General features: G+C 43.1%; 1 protein-coding gene across 6 annotated transcripts; it reads left to right on the top strand.

Moving 5' to 3' along the window:
- Positions 1-485: 485 nt before the first annotated feature.
- Positions 486-20,468, top strand: TCTN3 (tectonic family member 3). Of its 6 annotated transcripts, none has more exons than XM_054832498.1 (13): positions 486-3,922; positions 4,555-4,694; positions 9,841-9,971; positions 10,299-10,407; positions 10,478-10,596; positions 11,727-11,762; positions 12,177-12,251; positions 12,342-12,467; positions 13,503-13,598; positions 13,872-13,969; positions 14,584-14,749; positions 15,502-15,639; positions 19,016-20,468. In XM_054832498.1, the coding sequence occupies exons 1-13, from the start codon at positions 3,573-3,575 to the stop codon at positions 19,235-19,237; spliced, it is 1,806 nt and encodes a 601-aa protein (XP_054688473.1). In that variant the 5' UTR covers positions 486-3,572; the 3' UTR covers positions 19,238-20,468. The 6 variants fall into 6 exon arrangements, with proteins under 6 accessions (XP_054688473.1, XP_054688472.1, XP_054688478.1 ...); XM_054832497.1 differs by having other exon boundaries at positions 4,552-4,694; XM_054832503.1 differs by lacking the exon at positions 486-3,922 and adding an exon at positions 4,025-4,243.
- Positions 20,469-20,823: the final 355 nt, after the last annotated feature.

Raw genomic sequence — 20,823 nt, 5'->3', positions numbered from 1 at the left:
TTGTATCTCTTAGTGCATGATTCAGCTGCAGTCCAGCCACTTCTTCTTGATGTCCTTTGGCAGAATCCCCAGACACAGGTAGGACTAGTGTCTCCTGATACGAAAATCAAGATGTGAAAGCTCTACACATACTGACTCAAGATGAAGCAATCCTGAGCCAAAATGGCTCCACAATAATATAAAGGTCTCAAATTATTCCATTTATTATTCACCCTCATGAAATACCTGTGGTAAGAGTCTGGCTGTATTATCCACAAATTTAATTAAAGATTACTGGCTGCAACATAATGAAAAGTGGTGACATCGTTTGTGATATAAAAGTGAATATAAAAATCTACTAATTATGTCATAGTAAAATGCTCAGGAAAATACAGAAAGGAAACTAACAAACAAAGACTAAGTTAAAGCCACCCACTTGAATTCATTTGGAAATGAACTGAAAGGAATTAAATGAAAGAACTGATGAAAAAAAAGTACGGAGTTGGGGGATGCTCACATGCTACTTAGCTAAGCTTTCTGACTTTTCTTAAAAAACTGTAACCCAATACTGAATGACTGTGGTACTCAAATCTGGAAATTAAGAAATATGCATTCATCCTCTCACTTGTTGTGCAACAACGGTTATGACCTCCTGACAACTTATAGACAGAAACGAAGTATTCCTGGTTTGCTTTTTGGCTCACTGCTGATAGCTTTTGCTAAAGGGTCTTGATGTACCCTATAGCAGTACTATAGTCACCCCTACTTCTACAAATAAAAGGATTTGTTATATTAACCAACATAATTAAAACTTTAAAAATGGAAAGTCTCCTGTAAATGGTCAAAAGTAAGTGCATCAGGGAGGTTACTTCACACTCCAGTTGCCTTTTATAGGAATTCTTTCACCTTCCTTGAATAGGTAAGGTTCTGGATAATGTGCCTGATTCCAGTCCTCCTACAGAAAATGTGAGTCTAAGGAGAATGAGAAATACTACAGACCTAATACTCTTTAATGAGAAAAGTAAAGACCTTAAATGAACCATTCGTTTGCTCCGTATGCACTATTTTTTTAATTGTAATTACTTTCTGACTCTTTTGTGGTCTGGTTTGCAGATTCAAACATCTCGCTTCACGCGTTACAAGTTTATCCTTCTCGAAGGGCTTTTCTGCAGTGTGGTTTTTTAACATGTAAGAGAGAACAAAAATGGTTTTCTGTAACATTTTATTATCTATTGCTCCTTTCCTTCTGCTCTACACTAAGTATCTCAGGAGAGCTTAAGGCCAACTGCACTATCTGTACAGCAGATGCTGTCCCATCATCATGTACCCTGGAATTCATGCATGACTCCAAGGAGACTAGACATACACATTCCATTTATCCCCAAGCTGCATACTAACACAAAGCCATGAATGCACATAAAGAAGAGCAACAAAGGGGAGAAACAAAATTTCTAGGCAGCAAAGAAATTCAGATAAACTGGAAGTATTATCTATATATTCTTTTTGTTTAGAAATTGATCATGAACAGATAACTTGTATTAAATGAATTTCCATTCTTAATTCTCCAAATAAGAATTTAAATCAATCTGTCTGGATTTAAATTTTTATTATACGGTCTTAGAAAACACTCGTAACCAAATCACTGGAGCAGTAAATCTACCGAGGAGTGGAAGTAAGTATTTTAGGGAAAGCAGGAGACAGCAGATAATAAATATCCAATGACACAACGCATCTGTTGTCTACGCTGTCATTGCTTCTTGCCAAAAAAAATAACGGCTTAACGTATCTCTTCTCCATCACTGCTTCTGATGAAAATCTGGTATTTACTGAACAGCAGAAGAATGTAACTAGATCAGATCAAAGGCCTAGCCAGTTAGCTTTCTTCTGACAGAGATGAACAGCAGAAGGCTAAAGAAGAGTTTAGAACAGGGTATTGTAATATTTCCTCAGTAAGGAATTCCCTAAGCTTCCAATAGCTCATGACCAGCAACCTTAGGCATCTGGCTTTGTTACAGTACCTGTGTTTTTAATAATCTTTGACATGCTTTCTGTCATGAATTTTCCTTATTTGACTCTTTGAATGCACACAGACTTTTGTTATCTGTATTATATTGTGCCAGTGAGTTTCAAACTTTAACTAAATATTGCTTGAAAAAGAATCTCACAAAAAGTATGTCCAAAAATATCTTAAAATTAAAAAAAAATGTAACTTTACAAACCAAACTCTGCCAGGAATTAGCTGTGTGCGGTTTTAACTAAGCTCTGGCATTTGTTCGAGAAGAATTTTCATAATGTCAAAATTAACAAACTTCTCCCATCTGAACCACCATATGGAAATGCTAGTAATAAAGAGCCTAGAATTACTGAAATACTGTGTTTCTCTCTAGGCAGCTCTGCAGACCAAATGATGCACTGTAATGTAATGTAAAAAAGAGATTACTTAGTGACTTAATTTACATCATGTAAATGATAGCCAAATAGGATATCACACGTTGAATGTTACACACAACTGCTCTAAGGCAATGATTATGCCACAATATGAATACAGTAACATTTGATAATCTCTAGTATCTTTCAACATATAGTATCTACAGTTGTCTAGAATTAACTCTTTTAAACGTGCTACTTTACAAGAACAAAACCCAACAAATTAAGCACTGCATAACTGTAGCAGAATATTTAATTCTACCAGAGAAATAACGTACTAAGATCTGCTATGAAACATCTTCAAAACATGGCGTATACAGTAAGCACGCCATTTAACTTTCGGAGAGGTACGTGCATGTGGTCAGCGTTACAGGCCTGTACCATTATTTGTCGTCTTCTCGCTATATCGCTCTGTATCGCTCGCCCACGTCCTTTGCTGGGATGCGTTTGCAAAGAGGCAGCTCCACGCCATGCTGGCACCCAGAGCTGCCAGGAAACCCAAGGCAGCGCTAACCCACCACCCCTCAGCAGACACGCTGCAAGACGGCCGGCTACTCGGGCCCCAGGACAAACCACCCCGCCTCCCGCCCGGCTCTGAGGCGAAGCACCTCCGGGCAGCGCCGCAAAGGGCTTGTTCTGCGCTTGGACACCTGAGGGAAAGCACAGGACTTCGTGGGGCAAAACCTCAACCCTGCGCCATCGACGGCAACATCAACACCGACTGGTACGAGCCGATTGTGAGTTCATTTCGGTCAGCCTTTCCACAACGGGGAAAAAAAAAGGGGGGGGGGAGAAATAGAAATTGAGCCTCCGGGGCTTCCCGATGATGACGACGACTGGTACCTGTGGCCGCGCCCGTCCCAGCTAAGGAAGACAACAGGAAGCTAACCCTATCTACCGCCGTCTCCGGGCGGTCCCGCCGCTCACCCGGGACACGCCGCCGCCATTCGCGCCCCTCCCCGGCTTCCCAGCAGCCGCCTCGAGCGACCTCCCGCCCTCCCGCCCAGAGCCCCGGGCCCCGGGCCCGGCAGAGCGCCGCACAACGGGGCCCGCCCGAGGCCGCACCCCGCCCGGAGGCGGGCGCAGACGCCGGCCGCGCATGCGCCTGACGTCCCCGCTCGTGCGGAGGGGCCGCAGGCCGCGTTTCTTAGCGACGAGGTGACGCCATGTGCGGCGCCCCGGGGTTGCTGCTGGCCCTGCTGCTGGCGCGGCTGGCCGCCGGGAGTCCCGGCACCCCGCCTGGAGCCGCCGCCGAGCTCGCCGCAGGGGCTGCGCATCGGGCTGCTCCCCGAAGCGAGGAAGCGGCATCGCGCCGAGCCCCCGCTGCCCGCGCGGGCCGGGCCGGCACCCAGCCCTCCGCAGCCGGGCCCCGCCGCGGCGCTCCTGCTCCTCCGCTCCGCCGCCGCGCCCCGCGGGCCGCCGCCGCCGCCTTCCCCGCCCGCCGCTTGCCGCCCGTCGCCTGCGGCCTGCGCGACCCCGGCGCCGCCGACTCGTCTCGCCTCTCCGGCGGCTGCAGGTGAGCGGGGGCCACGCGGGGCCAAGGCGGGCACCGGGCAGCCGGCAGGAACGGCGGCTCAGCCGCGCTGGTTTCGCCGTCGTCCTCGCCACGCCTCTCGGGCAGGGGGGGCAGCTTAGTGCTGAGTCGGGGGCTTGGAAAGGCTTCCCGGTGCCCGGGTAAAGCAGCGCTTGGCCGCTCTGCGGTGAGGCCGTTGGCGGTGGGAAGCCTTACCGCAGGAAAAGAGAACTTTAACGTGCAACGGGGAGACGGTGAAGCAGTTACAGACTGCGAGGGGTGTGCTGTCACTGGGGAAGACGGTTCCAGCTATTCGGACAGGGGGTGAGCCCTGCCTTTGCAGATTGCAGTTGTGAGGAGGACTGAGAGGAGCTGCGGTACGCGGACACTGAATTTCTGTGCCACTTTTTGTTTCGGGGAATTTCAGAGTGATTCCTAAATATGCAAATAGAGAGTATCCACAGAGGTATTACAATGACGAGAGAGGCTTTCTGTAAATTATTATCACTGCAAACTGTACAATAGCTCATGTAAGCTGATGAAAAGTAATACTGTGTTGCTGCTATTTAGTGATGTAAAATATGAAATTATGCAAGAATAGTCTCTAACAGTTTGCTGGGGGCGGGGGGGAGAAGGGGAGCTTGTCTTTGCAGGTCTGTGAGGCAAGTGTGCGTGGAAAAATCGCTCATGTTCAGAAGTAATACTCCTTATCCTACTGATACCGTTGCTGTCCCTGGTGGGCATGGTCTGCTGTTCTGTGTGCAGCTGGATGACTGTAAGTAACCTTTCTTTACACGCTTTTAATTTGTAGATTGCCTCTGCTTAAGCAATCTTTTTTTAAACTTACATGTTATAATTGTTACTAATTATTTGGGCTGTTATAGTTCCAGAGAGACCATAGTGAATGAGGGTCCCATCACCAAAGACAAAAAAAAAAAAAAGGTCATTGCACTCAGTTAAAGGGTAGGGCCTGTGACTAAACGCAAATGAGCCTTTATCAATTGCTTCTGTATCTGAAATACCCTACTTGGTTTGCTACGCTTAGAGCAGCAAATAAGGGTTGATGTTTGAAATATACCACTATTATCCTTTTCAGAAAGTGATTTCTCATAATATCTTAGGTTCTTTGCATGCTTATTTTCAAACTTTCTTTTCTGCTGGCAATGATTTTTCTCCAGTAATCATATAACCTCATAAGGTATGTCATTAACACTTTTTCCCTCTTTCTGCTTTCCACGTTGTACTTCACTTGACTGATTTGATGCCAAGCTCTCTGGCTTTCATTGCAATTCACTAGGGTCTCACATTTGAACATTTACCATTTTCTCTTTTGAGTCCTTTGCCTGGGAGTTTTGACCCACAGTCCCATCTACTTCTGATGTAGATCATAGAACATTTTAGGTTGGGAGGGGCTCAGGAGGCTAACTGGTCCAACAATTTGTCAAAACAGGGTTAGCTTCCTATTATCTAGTCCTGCTTTAAGCTCTTCACAGATGTTGCCCAAATGTTTTGCATATAGGGAAGAGCAAAGAAATAACAAGAGCCTCTTACTACATAGTCTGATAGGTAGTAGTGCTAGAACTTCACCCACTCCAATTTTCAGCAGTTCTTGGAGTAAAGGTGAGTTTCGATGAGGGTTTAACCACAGCTGAAAGTGCCATCAGGCTCCTGGGTATTCCAGCATGTAATGCGGAGGCAGCTAAATTTTATCCTTTTCCCACACTACCCGTAGCATCATAAAAATAGGATTAGAAGGATTCTGAATTTGTAATCTCATCCAAAGGAAGGATCATCTCTGTCCAGATTGATGGCACCAGATTTTTCTGGCCATTTAATATTTGGGCCCCGTATCTATCACATGATTAGGCCCACTGAATAAGCCTTAGACACTTGATTGCACGCATACGTTAGGTGTAGCACACCTGGGAACAACAGAATTCACTGCTCACATGGCCTTCTCCTTTTCTGTCCTTGTTGTTGGAAGAGCATCTGGGAAGGACTTTATTTGGGATCGCGTGAAGGATAATGAAGTTTTCTGGCAGAAACAGCCTTTTCCCTTTGGCCTTCCCCAAGGAAATACAGAAACAAATACGTTCTCATCAACCGATTGTGGAAGAAGGCTTTCCAGGATGGATGGTGACATGAGTTGCCACTGCCAGAAATATAATCAAGCCTTCTTTAGAGGGGGTCCTGGAAAAGGGCAAGTGGGAACAGGCTCTGAAGCTAATGAAGTATCGTGGCCAGTAACAAAGAGATTGTGATGCACAAGTAGACTTCACCTCATTGAAACCATTGCTAGAAGATGCTAGAGTAGTGTTCAAGTTTTACTAATACTTCTCTATGATACTTCTAAAAGATGCAGGTTTTTCTTTCTCTGCTTGTCGTGGGTTGACCCTGGCTGGAGGCCAGGTGCCCACCAAAGCCACTTTATCCCTCTCCTCCTCAGCTGGACAGGGGAAAGAAAATATAACAAAGGCTCATGGGTTGAGATGAGGACAGGGAGATCACTCAGCAATTACCATCATAGGCAAAACAGTCTTGACCTGGGGAAAATGAATTTAATTTATTACCAATCAAATCAGAGTAGGGTAATGAGAAATAAAACCAAATCGTAAGCTCCCCTCACCCCTCCCTTCTTCCCAGGCTCAACTTCACTCTTGAATTCTCTACTTACCCCCTCCAATGGCAAAGCAGGGGAATGGGGGTTGCGGTCAGTTCATCACACATTGTCTCTGCTGCTCCTTCCTCCTCCTCAGGGGGAGAACTCCTCACACTCTTCCCCTGCTCCAGCGTGGGGTCCCTCCCATGGGAGACAGTCCTCCACAAACTTCTCCAATGTGAGTCTTTCCTATGGCTGCAGGGGAATCTCTGCTCCGGCGCCTGGAGCGCCTCCTCCCTCTCATTCTTCCTTCAGTGGCCTTGGTATCTGCAGAGTTGTTCCTTTTACATATTCTCACCCCTCTCTCCAGATGCAATTGCTGTTGCGCAGGTGGTTGGTTTTTTTCCCCCCTAAATATGTTACCCCGGAGGCGCTATCACCATTGCTGACGGGCTCGGCCTTTGCCAGTGGCGGGTCCGTCTTGGAGCCGGCTGGCATTGGCTCTGTTGGACGTAGGGGAAGCTTCTAGCAGCTTCTCGCAGAAGCCACCCCTGGACCCGTAGAGAGAGGAGCCCGTGCTGGAGCAGGACCCACGCTGTAATATTTTATGAAGAACTGTAGCCAGCAGGAAGGACTCACATTGGAGAAGCTCCCCCACCACCAAAACCTTGCCGTGGAAACCCAATACATCACTCGTGGCTGTCCTCATTCTTTCTTGACTGCAGTACTCTATTTCAGCTATCTTGCCTGAAGTGTAAAACATCCTTTGCCTCACCCAGTCATCTTTTTTGCCTATTTTTTCTGACTATTGCCATCCTTCAATTGCTTTATTTTTCTACTTTTTCATACTGTTGTTCTCCATCTGACAGCTGTTCACAACTCTGGCATTCCTCTAACCTTGATAGCTCATCACACCCAATCTTCTCTTTTGTGCTCTCTGTGGCCCTTTCTTCCTTTTGCAGTTTTTCCCTGTACTGCATTTTGACTGTCTTGTGCTAAGGGTGGAGTTTCACATATGTTTTAAACTGATTTTAGACTGTATCGATACTAAACGGAGCAGTGTGACTGCTCACCGCATCCCTAACAGTTCCTTCTATCTAATGATCGTGTAGCTGGCTGAGTCAGGCGGTCTTGCTGATCCAGCTGACAATTAATGCATTAAGAGGAACAGGTAAGTTCTCAGGGATGGTTGGAAATACCGGATACTTTCAAAATACTTAAAGTCCTTTTAAAAACATTCCTGTTTCAGATACTAGCTCCTCAAGATAACTTTGTCTTTAGTCTTTGCAGGTGTTAGGAGAATATTGCTGCTCTTTCTGCTTCTAAATCAGTGGAAGAACTAATACGAGTGCATTTTAAAGTTACAAGAATCATTATCCATGAGCCTGACTCTTGGGGTTTTTTAAAAGTTTGTCAAATTAAATTGTCTGAAATTCTTTTTTGCCTTTTTCTACCAGATTAAATATCCTTTAGTAGCTAGTGTGCTTTCTTGAGCAAACTACATTATGAACCAGTAATATACGTCTTTTCTCTGAAAACTTAAGCGGTTAGTTTTGCTAGTTAAGTTTTGCTGCAGAAGGCCTTTTCTTCCAATTTTCAGGTATATTTTGCATTATGTAATGTTAATCCACATTAGCAAGTATTCAGCTTTGATAATAGAAGAGTACATAAAGAACTGCATTCCAAAGAAAAGAAATGGTGGTGAGTAGCACAACCACCAATGTTTTCTTTTTCAGTCTAATGATTACACTCTCAAGCGAATAATAAGAAAGCTGCTCTATGCGCCTATTTTTGTGAACCTTGTAGGAGCTTAATACTCCTTTGGCCTTTATCTCCTTAAAAATTTAGTTGACTGCCTGACTAATGCTCTATTGGGATATAAAAAAAGCTTTTATTTCTGCTTGCTCCTGTGTACATCTGAGGATCTGTTCTGCCCTCAAGCAGCAGAATTACACCGAGAACTTAAGTTTTTCCCCCCCTCCGCCCCCAACCTACTAGATTACCTGAATTCTTTTTGGTACTACTGTAATCGAGGATACTGCCACTTACTCCTTTTGTCAGTATGATCTGTAGTCCTCGAACCTTGTAAGATGTTTTATTTGGATTAATTAAAAAGTTTGTCATTCAAGGATTAGGATGATTCTACATAGTATGTCCTTAATAATTTGCCATTTTAAGACTTAATGTTTTAGCAGTAATAATTTAATACATTATAACATTGTAACGATACTAAATACCACTGGGTCAGGAGGGTATCACTGTGGGATACCAATAGAAAGTCTGGGGTTTTTTAGGATGCCTATTCCCTATTCATATTTTCTTTGAGTTTTACCAACCTTAATTATTTTGAATCCATTTAATGTTGCTTTTAGTGAACTCACATATTGGTAGTGTTTTGTCATTAAAATGTCACATATGTCTAATTTGGACATCTTACAGAAATTAGACCACATATTAAGACAGTTGTCTTATGCAGTTTTCATAGAAGCCTGGAATGGTTTGGGTGGGCAGGGACCTCCCAGCCCACCCAGTGCCACCCCTGCCATGGGCAGGGACACCCTCCACTAGCCCAGCTTGCCCAAAGCCCCATCCAACCTGGCCTTGAACCCTGCCAGGGAGCCAGGGGCAGCCACAGCTTCTCTGGGCACCCTGTGCCAGGGCCTCAGCACCCTCACAGGGAAGGATTTCTGCCTCACATCCCATCTCCATCTCCCCTCCTGCAGCTTCAGGCCATTCCCCTTGGCCTGGCACTCCCTGCCCTTGGCACCAGCCCCTCTCCAGCTTTCCTGGAGCCCCTGCAGGGACTGGAAGGGGCTCTAAGGTCTCCCCGCAGCCTTCTCTTCTCCAGGCTGAACCAGCCCAACTCTCTCAGCCTGAGGTCTCCAGTGCAGAGGTGCTCCAGCCCTCGCAGCATCTCCGTGGCCTCCTCTGCACTCGCTCCAACAGCTCCATGTCCTTCTTGTCCTGGGGACCCCTGAGCTGGACGCAGCACTGCAGGGGGGTCTCACCGGAGCGGAGCAGAGGGGCAGAATCCCCTCCCTCGACCTGCTGGTCATGCTTTTTGGAAAGTCACATTTGTATATTAACACCTGTTTCCCATGAAACAGTACAATCTAGTACTCATGATATCATCCTGTTCATAGCTCATATTAGCCTATTAGCAGTGTTGTTATGGATTAATTAATATAAGGCACTACCTATCTTATAATTCCTGAAGTTGTTCCTTTTAAAAATATTGGCACAATATTTACTTTTTCTTAGATCTATATTTTCTAGTAATTTGATATTGGTGGATTATTTTGTTTCTCTTTTCAACCTATAGCAAAGCTGAACTGTTTCCAACAGCCACAGGATATCAAAGAATCTGATTTTCTGAAGTTCTTAGGGAAGTACGGCAGACATTCTTTCTTAGCACCATCACAAGTCCAGCCATCATCCTCTGCCTTTTACCGGGTGAGTTGAAAGAAAATAGCAAATAGTTTGCAGATACGTTTTTACTAAAGCTGTCTGTAATGAGATCAAATGAGAATAGATTGAAAAATTCTTATTTTTCTACCTATAATCCATATTATCTCTCTGTTCTTTTCATTCCTTATTGTGTAAAAAGTTACTGATTAGTTTTCTTGTATTTAAAAGTTTGGACAACCCTTTAGACAAAACTGGATGTACTGTAAGGAGAAGTATAAATTTGTCTCTGTGCTCTGATGATGTCATCACCTTGCACTTGGCCTTAGTATTCCACAGTCACTTTGTCTGTGATTTCTCCAAATTGTCTTTCAGGCTGGTGATCCAATCCTAATCTACTTTGATTCATCATCTGTACTGAGCATGCTTAGACAGCCAGTAAAAATGGGAGCCAGTGGACTTTGTGTTGATGGAAATCCTGCCGGTTAGTAAAGGGGGAAGAATTTCTTAGAGTGGTTTGCTTCTGTTTTATCTGTTGTCATGTCTTAACTCAGGCTTCCTGGACAGTAAAAGCACAAGCTGTACTCGGATTTTTGCCAACTTGAGCAAGAGCTGCATTACTGACCCTGCCCTAAATGCTGCTTCCTACTACCGTGACTTCACTGTGCTAAAGGTGCGTGTCATATTTCTTCCTTTTGCTCAACATCTTATTTGCTTGACTTCCCATTGCAACTTCAGCTAAATGGAAAACTAAAGGTCATCTAGTATGTCATCCCTGATCTCCTGATTGTTAAGGCCTTGTTGATGGAAATCCTGTTAAAAATAATACTAAATAATAATCCCTCAATTCAAACTACTTTCCAATAAATTTCAGTTATTAGCAAATTCTTAATGCATTTAACAGGTACTTCATTGATACTTCATAGTTTTAGTCATTTAACTAGAACCCTCTCGCATTTTAAACAGACTGTTTATCAAAGTATTTCTATCTGTTCCATCAACTTGATCAGCCAAGCAATGCATGTTCTTAGTAAAGAATGAGGATTTGTTTTACACAATATATTATCTCTAAAATCATACTGAAGGCCAGTTACCAAGATTATTTACATTCATAGATTGAATTCCATATCAATTTCTCTGTTATTTATCCTTCACGTGAAGGATAATTTATATGAAATTATAATTACAAAATAACTGATTTGTTGTTCAGGGTTGATCATGCTGGTCTTATTGAACGTTAACATGAAAATATCTCCTCTCGCCTTCTAGAGTTTCTCTGGTGTTGCAAGATAAAATGGCAGTGTAAATATTAACACCTTATTAAGGCTAATGACACAGTTTACCCTTATATTGGAAATCTAAATCTACATAACTGTAGTAGAGAGTCTTCCGTTGATCAAATTTGACTCGTGTTTTCAGGGCTTGCTTTATCACTGTGGCCAAAATTTAATTTTTCCTTCAGTGGAAGCTGAAGTAATTACTTGGTTCCAGAAGGGGGAGCTCCAGGAATGAATCAGAGATGCTGATATTTTAAAGTATCTGCATTTGGCCGGTCGTTAGCAGGGCCAAGAATAAAATTTGTCTTCTGATGTTCTAAAAATGCTTTCTGTGGACTATGTCTGTCATTTCTAGATCACAAATTGATGACAGGTTTTACACATCTGGAATAAACAAAGTAATTCCTGTCAATATAATATGTAGGCTCTATTTAGTGATGGTTTCATGACTTTAGACACTTGCAAACCCAGAAAATCGGTTGGTTTTTTGGTGTTGCATAGTGGTTTGTTTGTTTGTTTTCCCCAGGTCCCAATTAATGACACCATTGTGCAGTCCATGAAGGTCAGTCTCTATTGCCAACGAAAATGACTTTTGCTTCTGAAATAAATCATATGTGGAATCTTGGGCGTTCATAGTAATGCCCATGGGTTGGGAACTTGGGAGAATGGGAACGTTCTGTGCCTGAGACAAGATTTATTGGACGAAAGTGTGACATTATAGGGAAAAAAAAATATAGGGATATAAGGAAAGAAGTACTTTTAAATGAATGGGCATAGATATGGCTGGAGTCAGGGAGGTAGCTTGTTTTCTTAGGGGAAAAAAAAAAAAGGTCGTCTGGAGCAGGGTGATCTGTCCACAGATCACAGCTACAGCAGGAAGGTAAATCTGACTTGGATGGAAAAGCAGTGGAAAAGAGTAAGAAAGGCACACTCCTTTTAAACAATTGCTAATTGTTAATATGCTTACTGTCTCCAGGTAAAGGTGACTGCAGTTGCACCGCCTGGAGCTCCCCACATGAAAGACAACGCATGTAACAATGTTGTTTCTGAGGTATCCGAACCTTCTTTCCTTTGGGCAGCTTAAAGTCATTGCCGTATTACCTGACTCTGCCTCTGATTCTTCTCTGAATTGGACGTGCAGGTTATCTATGAGATAGAATTCAGTGGCACGCATGGGATTCAGAGTGTTTCTGTCCGGTTCAAAGTGACCAGCATCTCTGGGAACTCGGGATCCTCTCTGCAGCAGCGCTTCACTTTGCACTTCTGGGTCGGTGCCTCCATCCTCCCTGGGCTCTTACCAAGTTTGTATTCTGATGTTTGTGACCCAGTGTTGTGCAAATGAGATGTGAAAAGATTAGAGCAGTGTCACTATGGTGTGGTAGTACCAGAACTGTGGTTGAAGAAGGAGGGGACACCGCTCTGGTCTCAAGTAAACCGTGTTAGTAGAAAAATTCAGGCTCAGTACAAGCATGCAGTCTTGCACTGCACAAGTTTGAAGGGGCTGATTATTTTTATCTGACTATTTTTTTCTGCTGTTTTGATTTGGTTTGGGGTTTTTTTTGGTGGGGGGAAAAGGGGCGAAGATGAGATCAGGGTCACCAGCATAGTCTTGTGAAGGAGAGGGTTGGAGCTGGTGCTGTAACTCAGGTGTTCAGTGGTTGTGAGCAAAGTTGCTAAATTTATTCCAGGTACTTATTTAACTTTGCCCATGCAGCGGGAAAAAGAGTTACTATGGAGGGGGTGGAAATCTGGGAAGTACTGGTGCGTGTTAAAGTTCATATAAACCTTGTCTCATAGAGGCAATGTAAAGTGGGTAAGTGGTGACCTCAGGGGTTGATAAGTGCACAGTGCAACCTTGCTGAAGTTATCCCCAGAGACTCTCCCATAAAACAATTTAGAAGTGGCATCTGCCACTCAGAATCAGGGTCAAGGCAGGGTTTGTTCTGCAGATCGTCTGTAGGATTGCCCAGACTGACATGTTCACTTCCTTAGAGACAAATGCTGAGCAATAGGAACGAATTGTCTAAGAACTGTCCTGTAGTATCCCCATTTCAGGGTACTGACATTTAGGTTTTTTACCTCATGGTTTTTTTACCTCTGGACTGCAGATGAACTTGCCGGGTAAGAAAGAGGATTTGGAAACAAATAATGGAGGTTTTAGTAGTGCATAATATTCAGTCATTCAAAAAAAAGGGGTCACATTAAATTTTTGAGAATGTGAATTAGATCTTCTGAGATGAATGGATCTCTTTGGTGCTAATGTTTTCCTCTTCCTTTCTTTCTTCCCTTTGCCTCTTTGCAGACCAGGACTCTTTCTCACATGTTGCCTAGAAGTGGAAACCCTGGCTATATCACTGGAGCACCGCTGTTGATTGCAAACGGTGGTGCCATGCAGCATGTATCCTTTTTCTGCTACCAAGTTTTATTTATCACTGGGTTTATTGACTTGTGGTACTCTACTGTCTGGACTTTAGAGATTCCACCTTTACCTGTGAGGGCATACCTCAATGTTACATTGCAGCCATCAGCAGGCCTTTTGGTTACAACTGAATTGTAGTCCTGTGATAGGGATAAGGAGGAATGTGGAGTGAGAGGATTGTTAAATACAAGTTGGGTGTCCTATATTGTCTGTTTATGCTTTTGTTTGGCTTCTTGACACGCAGTCGGTCAGATGAGCATTTTACGGAGTGAAGGTGATGGAAGTTGCTCACAGTTCCTCAGACATACAGTACAATTTGGAAGAAATATGAGGACAGGCTGCAAGCTCAGGTAACAACACACTCTGCAGTCACCCTTCCTGACACATTTGGAAGGTGTGGACTCACTTAGCGTGATTTTCCGTAGTCTCTCACACACTGCTGTGGAGCCTAAGTCCTTCCCCGAGGTCACCAATGAGTCTCTACAGATCTTTCATATACTCCTAAGAGGACTTGAATATCAGAGAAATGGTGGACCTCTAGAACAATCTAAACATTGTGAAGGTCTTCTGGGGGATTTTGAGGCTGCAGTCTGGCAACATGTGTTGGGCAAAAGTAGAGTTTGTATTTGAGGAGTGAATTATGATGGAACCTTAAAAAGTGATTGTTTTGATGATTTTGATCACTCTTTTGTTGGTGATAGGACAGGTATGCGACCACTGATGTGATAAGATGGCTAAAGAGCTGTCAGTTTTCCTTATCATGTGTTACCCTGCCATGTTCTTCTTCTCCCTTCTTATTGCAGAGAGGATTGAAATGGCATCCATTTAATACCAGTACTTCCATAACGATTCTGTTGGCACATTACAAGGGCAGAAGAAATACTCATTACAAAGGAAGGATGTTGACAGCAATTTTTTTCTGTCCTGGAAATCACTGTCAAAGCTGTTATTTTTTCATTTTCAGCCTATCTCAAATACTGGAAGAAAGTAACTGTAGTTACATCCAGCAGAAGTTATACAAGGCTCTTCAGGGGATGGACAGAGCAGAGAGCCTTGCTGTAACTGGCAGCGCTCATTCAACCCAGGCAGAAGAGTGGACAGCCATTCTGATTCAGAACTGCAGTGCGCAGGTAATGCATATGAATGCAGAAAGACCTGCTGTGAATATTTTTCCTTTCGTATCTCTGTATTGCCTTGGGGAAGCGTGGGCATGAGAAAAAAAGAACCAGCTCGTTCGTCTGGGTTTACTTACTTTGTGTAATGATCCACTGACTCTCAGGGGTCTTAATGTCTTTAAGCAGTCATTCTTATTATGGTTCATATTATTAGGATACTTAGTAAACAAACAAACAAAAAACCTCTGACAGATTTAATCTCTCTTGAATCCTGTGCCTGCTATTTAAATGGGCAAAAAGAGTTTAATACTGAATCCAATGTTCTATTACCTAGTTTTCTGACAGCCTTCTAGAAGTAATACTACCTGGTTACTTCCTATTAATTTGATGCTTTTATTATTATCATCATCCTTTCTGATTTTTCAGTTTCTTGGGATATTTTATATATTACCTAATAAGGGTAAAAGTTTGCAATACAAGTACTTATGGAGGAGGGAAATTCTATTTTAATAATTATTAATCTGTCAGGAAATGGCCTAATGCAAAATCCAAGCTGTAGAGCTGAGACAAATTCCATCTAGAAATGAGATGACGACGAGATGGATATAGCTCTAAATTGACCTGACCAGAAGTTACGGGGTTAGTGCTGAAGTGTTGATTCAGGTTCTGTGACCTGTGCTATCCAAAATATTAGACTTTGACCATAATGGTCCTTTTTCACCTTTAAAATACTATATTAAGATGTTTGGCATATATTTTATTTTCAGGCAATGAATTGCACTTCCTGTTGCATGGTTCCTGTGACCCTGGAGGTACAGATATTGTGGACTAAGGTGGGCCTCCTGTCCAACCCACAAGCTCAAATACTGGGTGCACGGTACTTTTATCAGTGTCGCCCCCTGAAGGTATGGAATTTAAAACCTCTCCCTCACACATAGAGGTAATTAAGTGGGATTCACAGACTATTTAAGAACGAAGGAATCAAATGGTCTTAATATTACTGAGTTGAGATTTACTCAACTTAAGCAGTGGTCTGGCTCCAATGGCAAGAGTTTGTATTTAATAGCTCCATAGAGGAAGTGGCTTTATGGTCTTATCAGTACTGTCCTCAGTCGGTTGTACAACTGGAAAAGGTACCTTCTTTCCAACCCCAAGCCACCTTCTGCCACTTAAGAACTCAAACTTCAACCTTATAATTCTTCTTGGTATAAAGTTGTAGTTACAATCATTAAATAATTACATGTTTATCTAGTTGTCTCTTAAAGCCTTGATATGGAACTTGAGTTGATTTATATTTCACAGGCTCCACAGCATGTTGATAATCTATGCAAGAAGATATTTCTATTCCTCTAGGGGTTTTGAAATCACCAACAGGTAGCTGAGGAAGAGGCTAATGCTGATGGCAGCAGATTTGAAGAATTAGGGGGAAAGGTTGTAAGGCAGAAAGCAGGTTTTTACAAGAAGATTACATGATAGAAACATGGTCGGGTTGGATGGAGCTCTGAGCAACCTGATCTAGTTGAAGAGGTCCCCGCTCATTGCAGCGGGTTGGACCAGATGACCTTTAAAGGTCCTTTCCAACCCAAACTATTCTATGATTCTGTGATGTCAACAGGAAGGTGGAGCTAACAGGTCCGCAAAGGAGAACGAATAGTCTTTTTCAAGCGTGTGTCAGTGGATCCCATTTTGGTGCAAGGCTGGGTTCCTGACATCACGAAGTCTTTTGGGTGGCACATACATTTCAAGGCTTATACTTCTTGCAAGGGCTTTAGGAGGAGTAGCTGACACCTGCCCATGGTGTTGTCATGGCAGTGAGGTATGACATGGCAAGCATGTCTGTCTGAGCTGTTACTGCTCTTTGAACTTCAGACTCAATCTAAATGAGATTTTACATCACTTGTTTGGATGTGTGTCATGGTACCTCTTCATCCTCCCTTCTTGCAACATACGTGAACACGATAGGAAAATGTTCACTTTGTAAAACACATGTTGCCCTGAGGCAAACTGACACCCCTGCCCCGTGAAGATATTTTCTAAATCTGAGCTGTTGCATCACTCCATTAACAAAACTTCTGTCCAAGGAGGGAGACTTGCATTCCTAGTAAAAGTGCAGGGTGTGCATCCCTCAGTAAAGATTAGCCAATTGAGAACTATGAGATTCATCTGCTTGAGCCACTGATGCTAATTATTTTAGAGCTGTAAGGTATATTGCACAGCAAATTATAAGAAAGCAAGTTTCTGGCAGCAAGAAAAAACCACACCATTAAAATCAGTACCAATCCACAAATTAGGGTTGTGAGTAAAGACATCTTAGCAAAGGTACCAGTCGGTACCATACCCAGCAGTTAAGAGTTGCAGCCATTTGTAAGCATACCAGTGAGATCACCAATGCGTGCTATATATTGCTTTACTTTTAAATTATGTCACTTCCCAGTATTAGCCTACAGATTATCTGAGAACTATCCATTCTTTAGAGAAAACCTTTTTCCTTTAGACCACACTGTCACTGGAGAGTTGCTTTAGTGACTGACCAGAAAACACAGAACCCAGGAAAGACATCCCATTTTCTACACCTGTCCACAATATCTGGTCACGGTATTTGGACTTCTTGAAATTAGAAGACAGTCTTAATGATGTAGAGCTATCCCGGAGCAGCTGGAAGTTGATTGTGGCTGCCTTCTCCCAGCTGTTGAGGAAAGGTTGTGTCTGGGTTTTTCCCCCCACTAATCTCTCTCTGATTTTAAGGCAGATTTTGAAGGTCCAGACATAAAGCCAGAATCATTTTGAGGCTTCTTGTTGACTAAGGCAATTGCACCTACTGTGTGTTTACTCATTGATAAGAGAATTTATATCAATCAGGAGTGAAGGGGAAATTCTAACTACTCAGCAGTGGTGATTTGTGACTGAGGACTGATGTGGCACAGAGGGCAAGGCGGCCCAACTGCAAGGGGTTAAACTGGCTGGAAGCAGGAATGCCAGAGACAGACTCCTTGCAAGGGAGTGAAGTTTCCCTTGGTGATGAGATAAGAAACGGCCTCAGTACTCTCTTGTAGCCATCCTGGAATGGGAATGCTCAGGGGCCACCTTTGGGCAGCAGAGCTGGGCTGGGGGATGGACATACGTGAGGTCCATCCTGATGAGGTGCCCCATCCTGATGATCTTGGGATTAGTGCTGGTGCAAGTGTATATAAGGAATCTGCTCATGATGCATCTTTGCAGACTCCACGTGGAACCATGTATTGCGGTAGGACTCTGCCCGATGCATTGTGCATTACATTTTTCTTTTTTAATTTAAGCACAAAACTGTGTTTAATTTGCCTTGAGAGGTACCACAAAAATTTCCCAACACAAGTCTCAGTATTTTTCTCTTAAGAGTCGTGAATTCTGTCTTGGAGCTTTTTCGAATGCTTCCTGCACAACTTTGCTCTAAAGGCAGTCATCCAAAATGTTTCCAGGGAAGTGAACGAGGTGGTGATTTCACAGATTGACTTAAAACCAGTGCAAGCACAGAAGGTATGCTGCCAGTAGATTCCCTCTGTTGAGGTTAGCATGCAGAGCTGGGAAGCCAGGGCAGGGAGTGAGGTTGCTCTTTTGGCAGCAGCATGGTCTTGCATCAGCCCAAGCTAGCCATGAAACTCCACGTAGCTCAAGGAGCAAGTGTATTAGTTGTCTTAGAGCATTCTGTTGAAACAGAAAGGAATTGAGGCCTTAGAATTTCAGTCCCATTTCATCTTTACCAATTGACCTACCAATCTCTCTCCTTTCACTGTCCTAAAATGTGAGAAATAAATTCATTGTTGCATTGGGTCCCTGCTTTATTTTATTTTTATTGAAAGGATCAAATCTTGTGGGAGTCCTGTCTGTTTCTGGCAGCAATCACCTGTTCAAAGGGCCAGGTGATCTTATCTTACATAAAGTATTTAAGTTTATAAAAAATAAAGCTAGCTTTGCTTCTGTTCGTATTACCAACTAGCTGATACATCTTTCCTCTGAATAGGCGGCTTACTCTAGCAGAGCTTGAGTCACTGCTTCCATTCTGGAGATCTGTAACATATGATGCACGGTAGCTACTGATCTTTCCTGAGACCTGTGCACCCAATTTACCTCCTAAGTATCAATTTTGGGAAAGAAATAATTTATAAAATATATATGGAACACTTAACTCCTACCATCCTAAAGACATCTTTCTTGCCAGTCATCTACGGTGGGTCTCCACTAGCAAATTGAGATGTACCTTTTGTATTAAGCTTGCTAAACTCTGTGCTTTCCTTCTTGATACAGTTCCTAAGCACAAGCACGGTACCTTTGACAACTGTCGTTACCTTCACTGACATGACGGAATGGCCAGAACCTCCACGAGGCCAGCCCCAAATGCACTGGAAACTCCCATTTGACATCTTTTTCCCATTCAAAGTGGCGTTGAATTTGGAAAGAAGTTATAGAAGTGATCTGGCTGGCTATTTTTTGTTGATTCTAATAATGTCTAGTATTCTCTGCTTTTGAAAAGTCAAATAGACAGGACCTGTACTTAAAGTTCAGTAAGTGAATTGACACATCCAGAATATGATCCAGATCATGGACTTTTCTGCTCAGGTTCTTTACTGTGCCTATGATATGTATGTGCCTTCTGTTCTTGGATTAAGCCATGTGGACTAGCTTCTGTCCTGCGTCCTCTCATGCCCCTGTTCTCCATATGCATCATCTGTGAACCTCACTGCAGTGAAACACTTGAGAGATGGAGAGATCAAGAGACATTGCATCAATGAGGAACAAGGAGGAGGACATTGAAATGAACATTCCATGTTCCCAGAAAGCAAGAGTGCTTTCTAAACCAAGGAGTGTGGAGAGAGGAGCAGAGTTCAATCCAAGCATTTTGGAGCTGCATTTGGTCATCTTCTGATTGGAGAAGCACCTGATTTTTCTACATGGAACTAACCGAACATTTAAAAATACAGGAGCCCTCCCACGCTGCCTGAATTATTATGACTACACTTGTATGCCAGTCACCTTTAATCTGTCCTTATTACATGACAACCATGCCTCTGTGACAGTTTTTGACTTGTGTTTTTGTCTTTTCAAAGACAGATGTTCGATTGAAATTTTTGTTTTAATCCCTGTTTACATTAGCACTAGTGTTACACAAAGCAAAGTAACTGTAAATGTCCCATCCTCTGAAATATAATTGAATTTTAATTGTCAAGACAGCTTCCCTCCTGATTTTTTTTTTTCTTGAAGAAACAGGCCTGAATATGGTTTCTCCTAAATAAGAAACATTCTCTTGTGGCTCCAGATCAGAACTGGACTGATAATGATAGCCACTGAAATTCTAGGTGGCACATCAGAGATTTGTGAAACAGTCCTAAAGAAAAAAAGCCATTATTTTAGGATGAATCTGTAGATGTATTATGAGACTGAAGCTTACTGTAATACCTTACCTCTGGCTCAGTCTCTGGGACAGAGCTTGCTGTTTTTGAAGTCGAAGGCGATCTTCTGATTATCTGGTCTGCCCCACTGCATCACACACACTCAGGAAATCTGCTCAATCATTCCATTAAGTTGTTGGACAACGGTATTTTTTTTAGCAAAGGATTTATTATTATGGAAAAATGGGCAAGAAAATCAGAGAAATCTAGCCTACCTTTAACAAAATGTATTTGCTGCTTTTGTACGCATACTGTGTATAGCGACTTTACTGCTCTTTGTCATTACAAACTTAAACACAAGAACGCAAAAATGAACTGAAGAACTTGTAATTGGTCAGGACATCAAGGGAGATAACCTGAATAAAACAAAACATGCAGATTACGGAGTAACTTCACACATTTAACTGACTGTCTGCATGTTCCTCAGGTCGCTGTTAAACGTTTGCGAAGTGTTAGCCGCTGTTACCACTGCAGCGTTTGTGGCGCAAGCAGAGGTGTCCCACGCTGTGCTCCCAATCCTTGCCTTCTGCATCTGGCGCAACGTAGCGTTCCGGCGTGCCGCCGTACGTCCGTGTACCTCAGAAACAGTTATTACAAGAATACATAAACGCGATCCTGCAACACGTTTGCAGTCTTCAAGATGACGTAGCAGACCCACACGGCACT

The sequence above is a fragment of the Grus americana genome, chromosome 7, assembly GCF_028858705.1.
Source record: "Grus americana isolate bGruAme1 chromosome 7, bGruAme1.mat, whole genome shotgun sequence".
Taxonomy (NCBI): Eukaryota; Metazoa; Chordata; class Aves; order Gruiformes; family Gruidae; genus Grus; species Grus americana.
The sequence above is the reverse complement of the archived record's forward strand: the minus strand, read 5'-3'. Positions and strand labels throughout refer to the sequence as shown.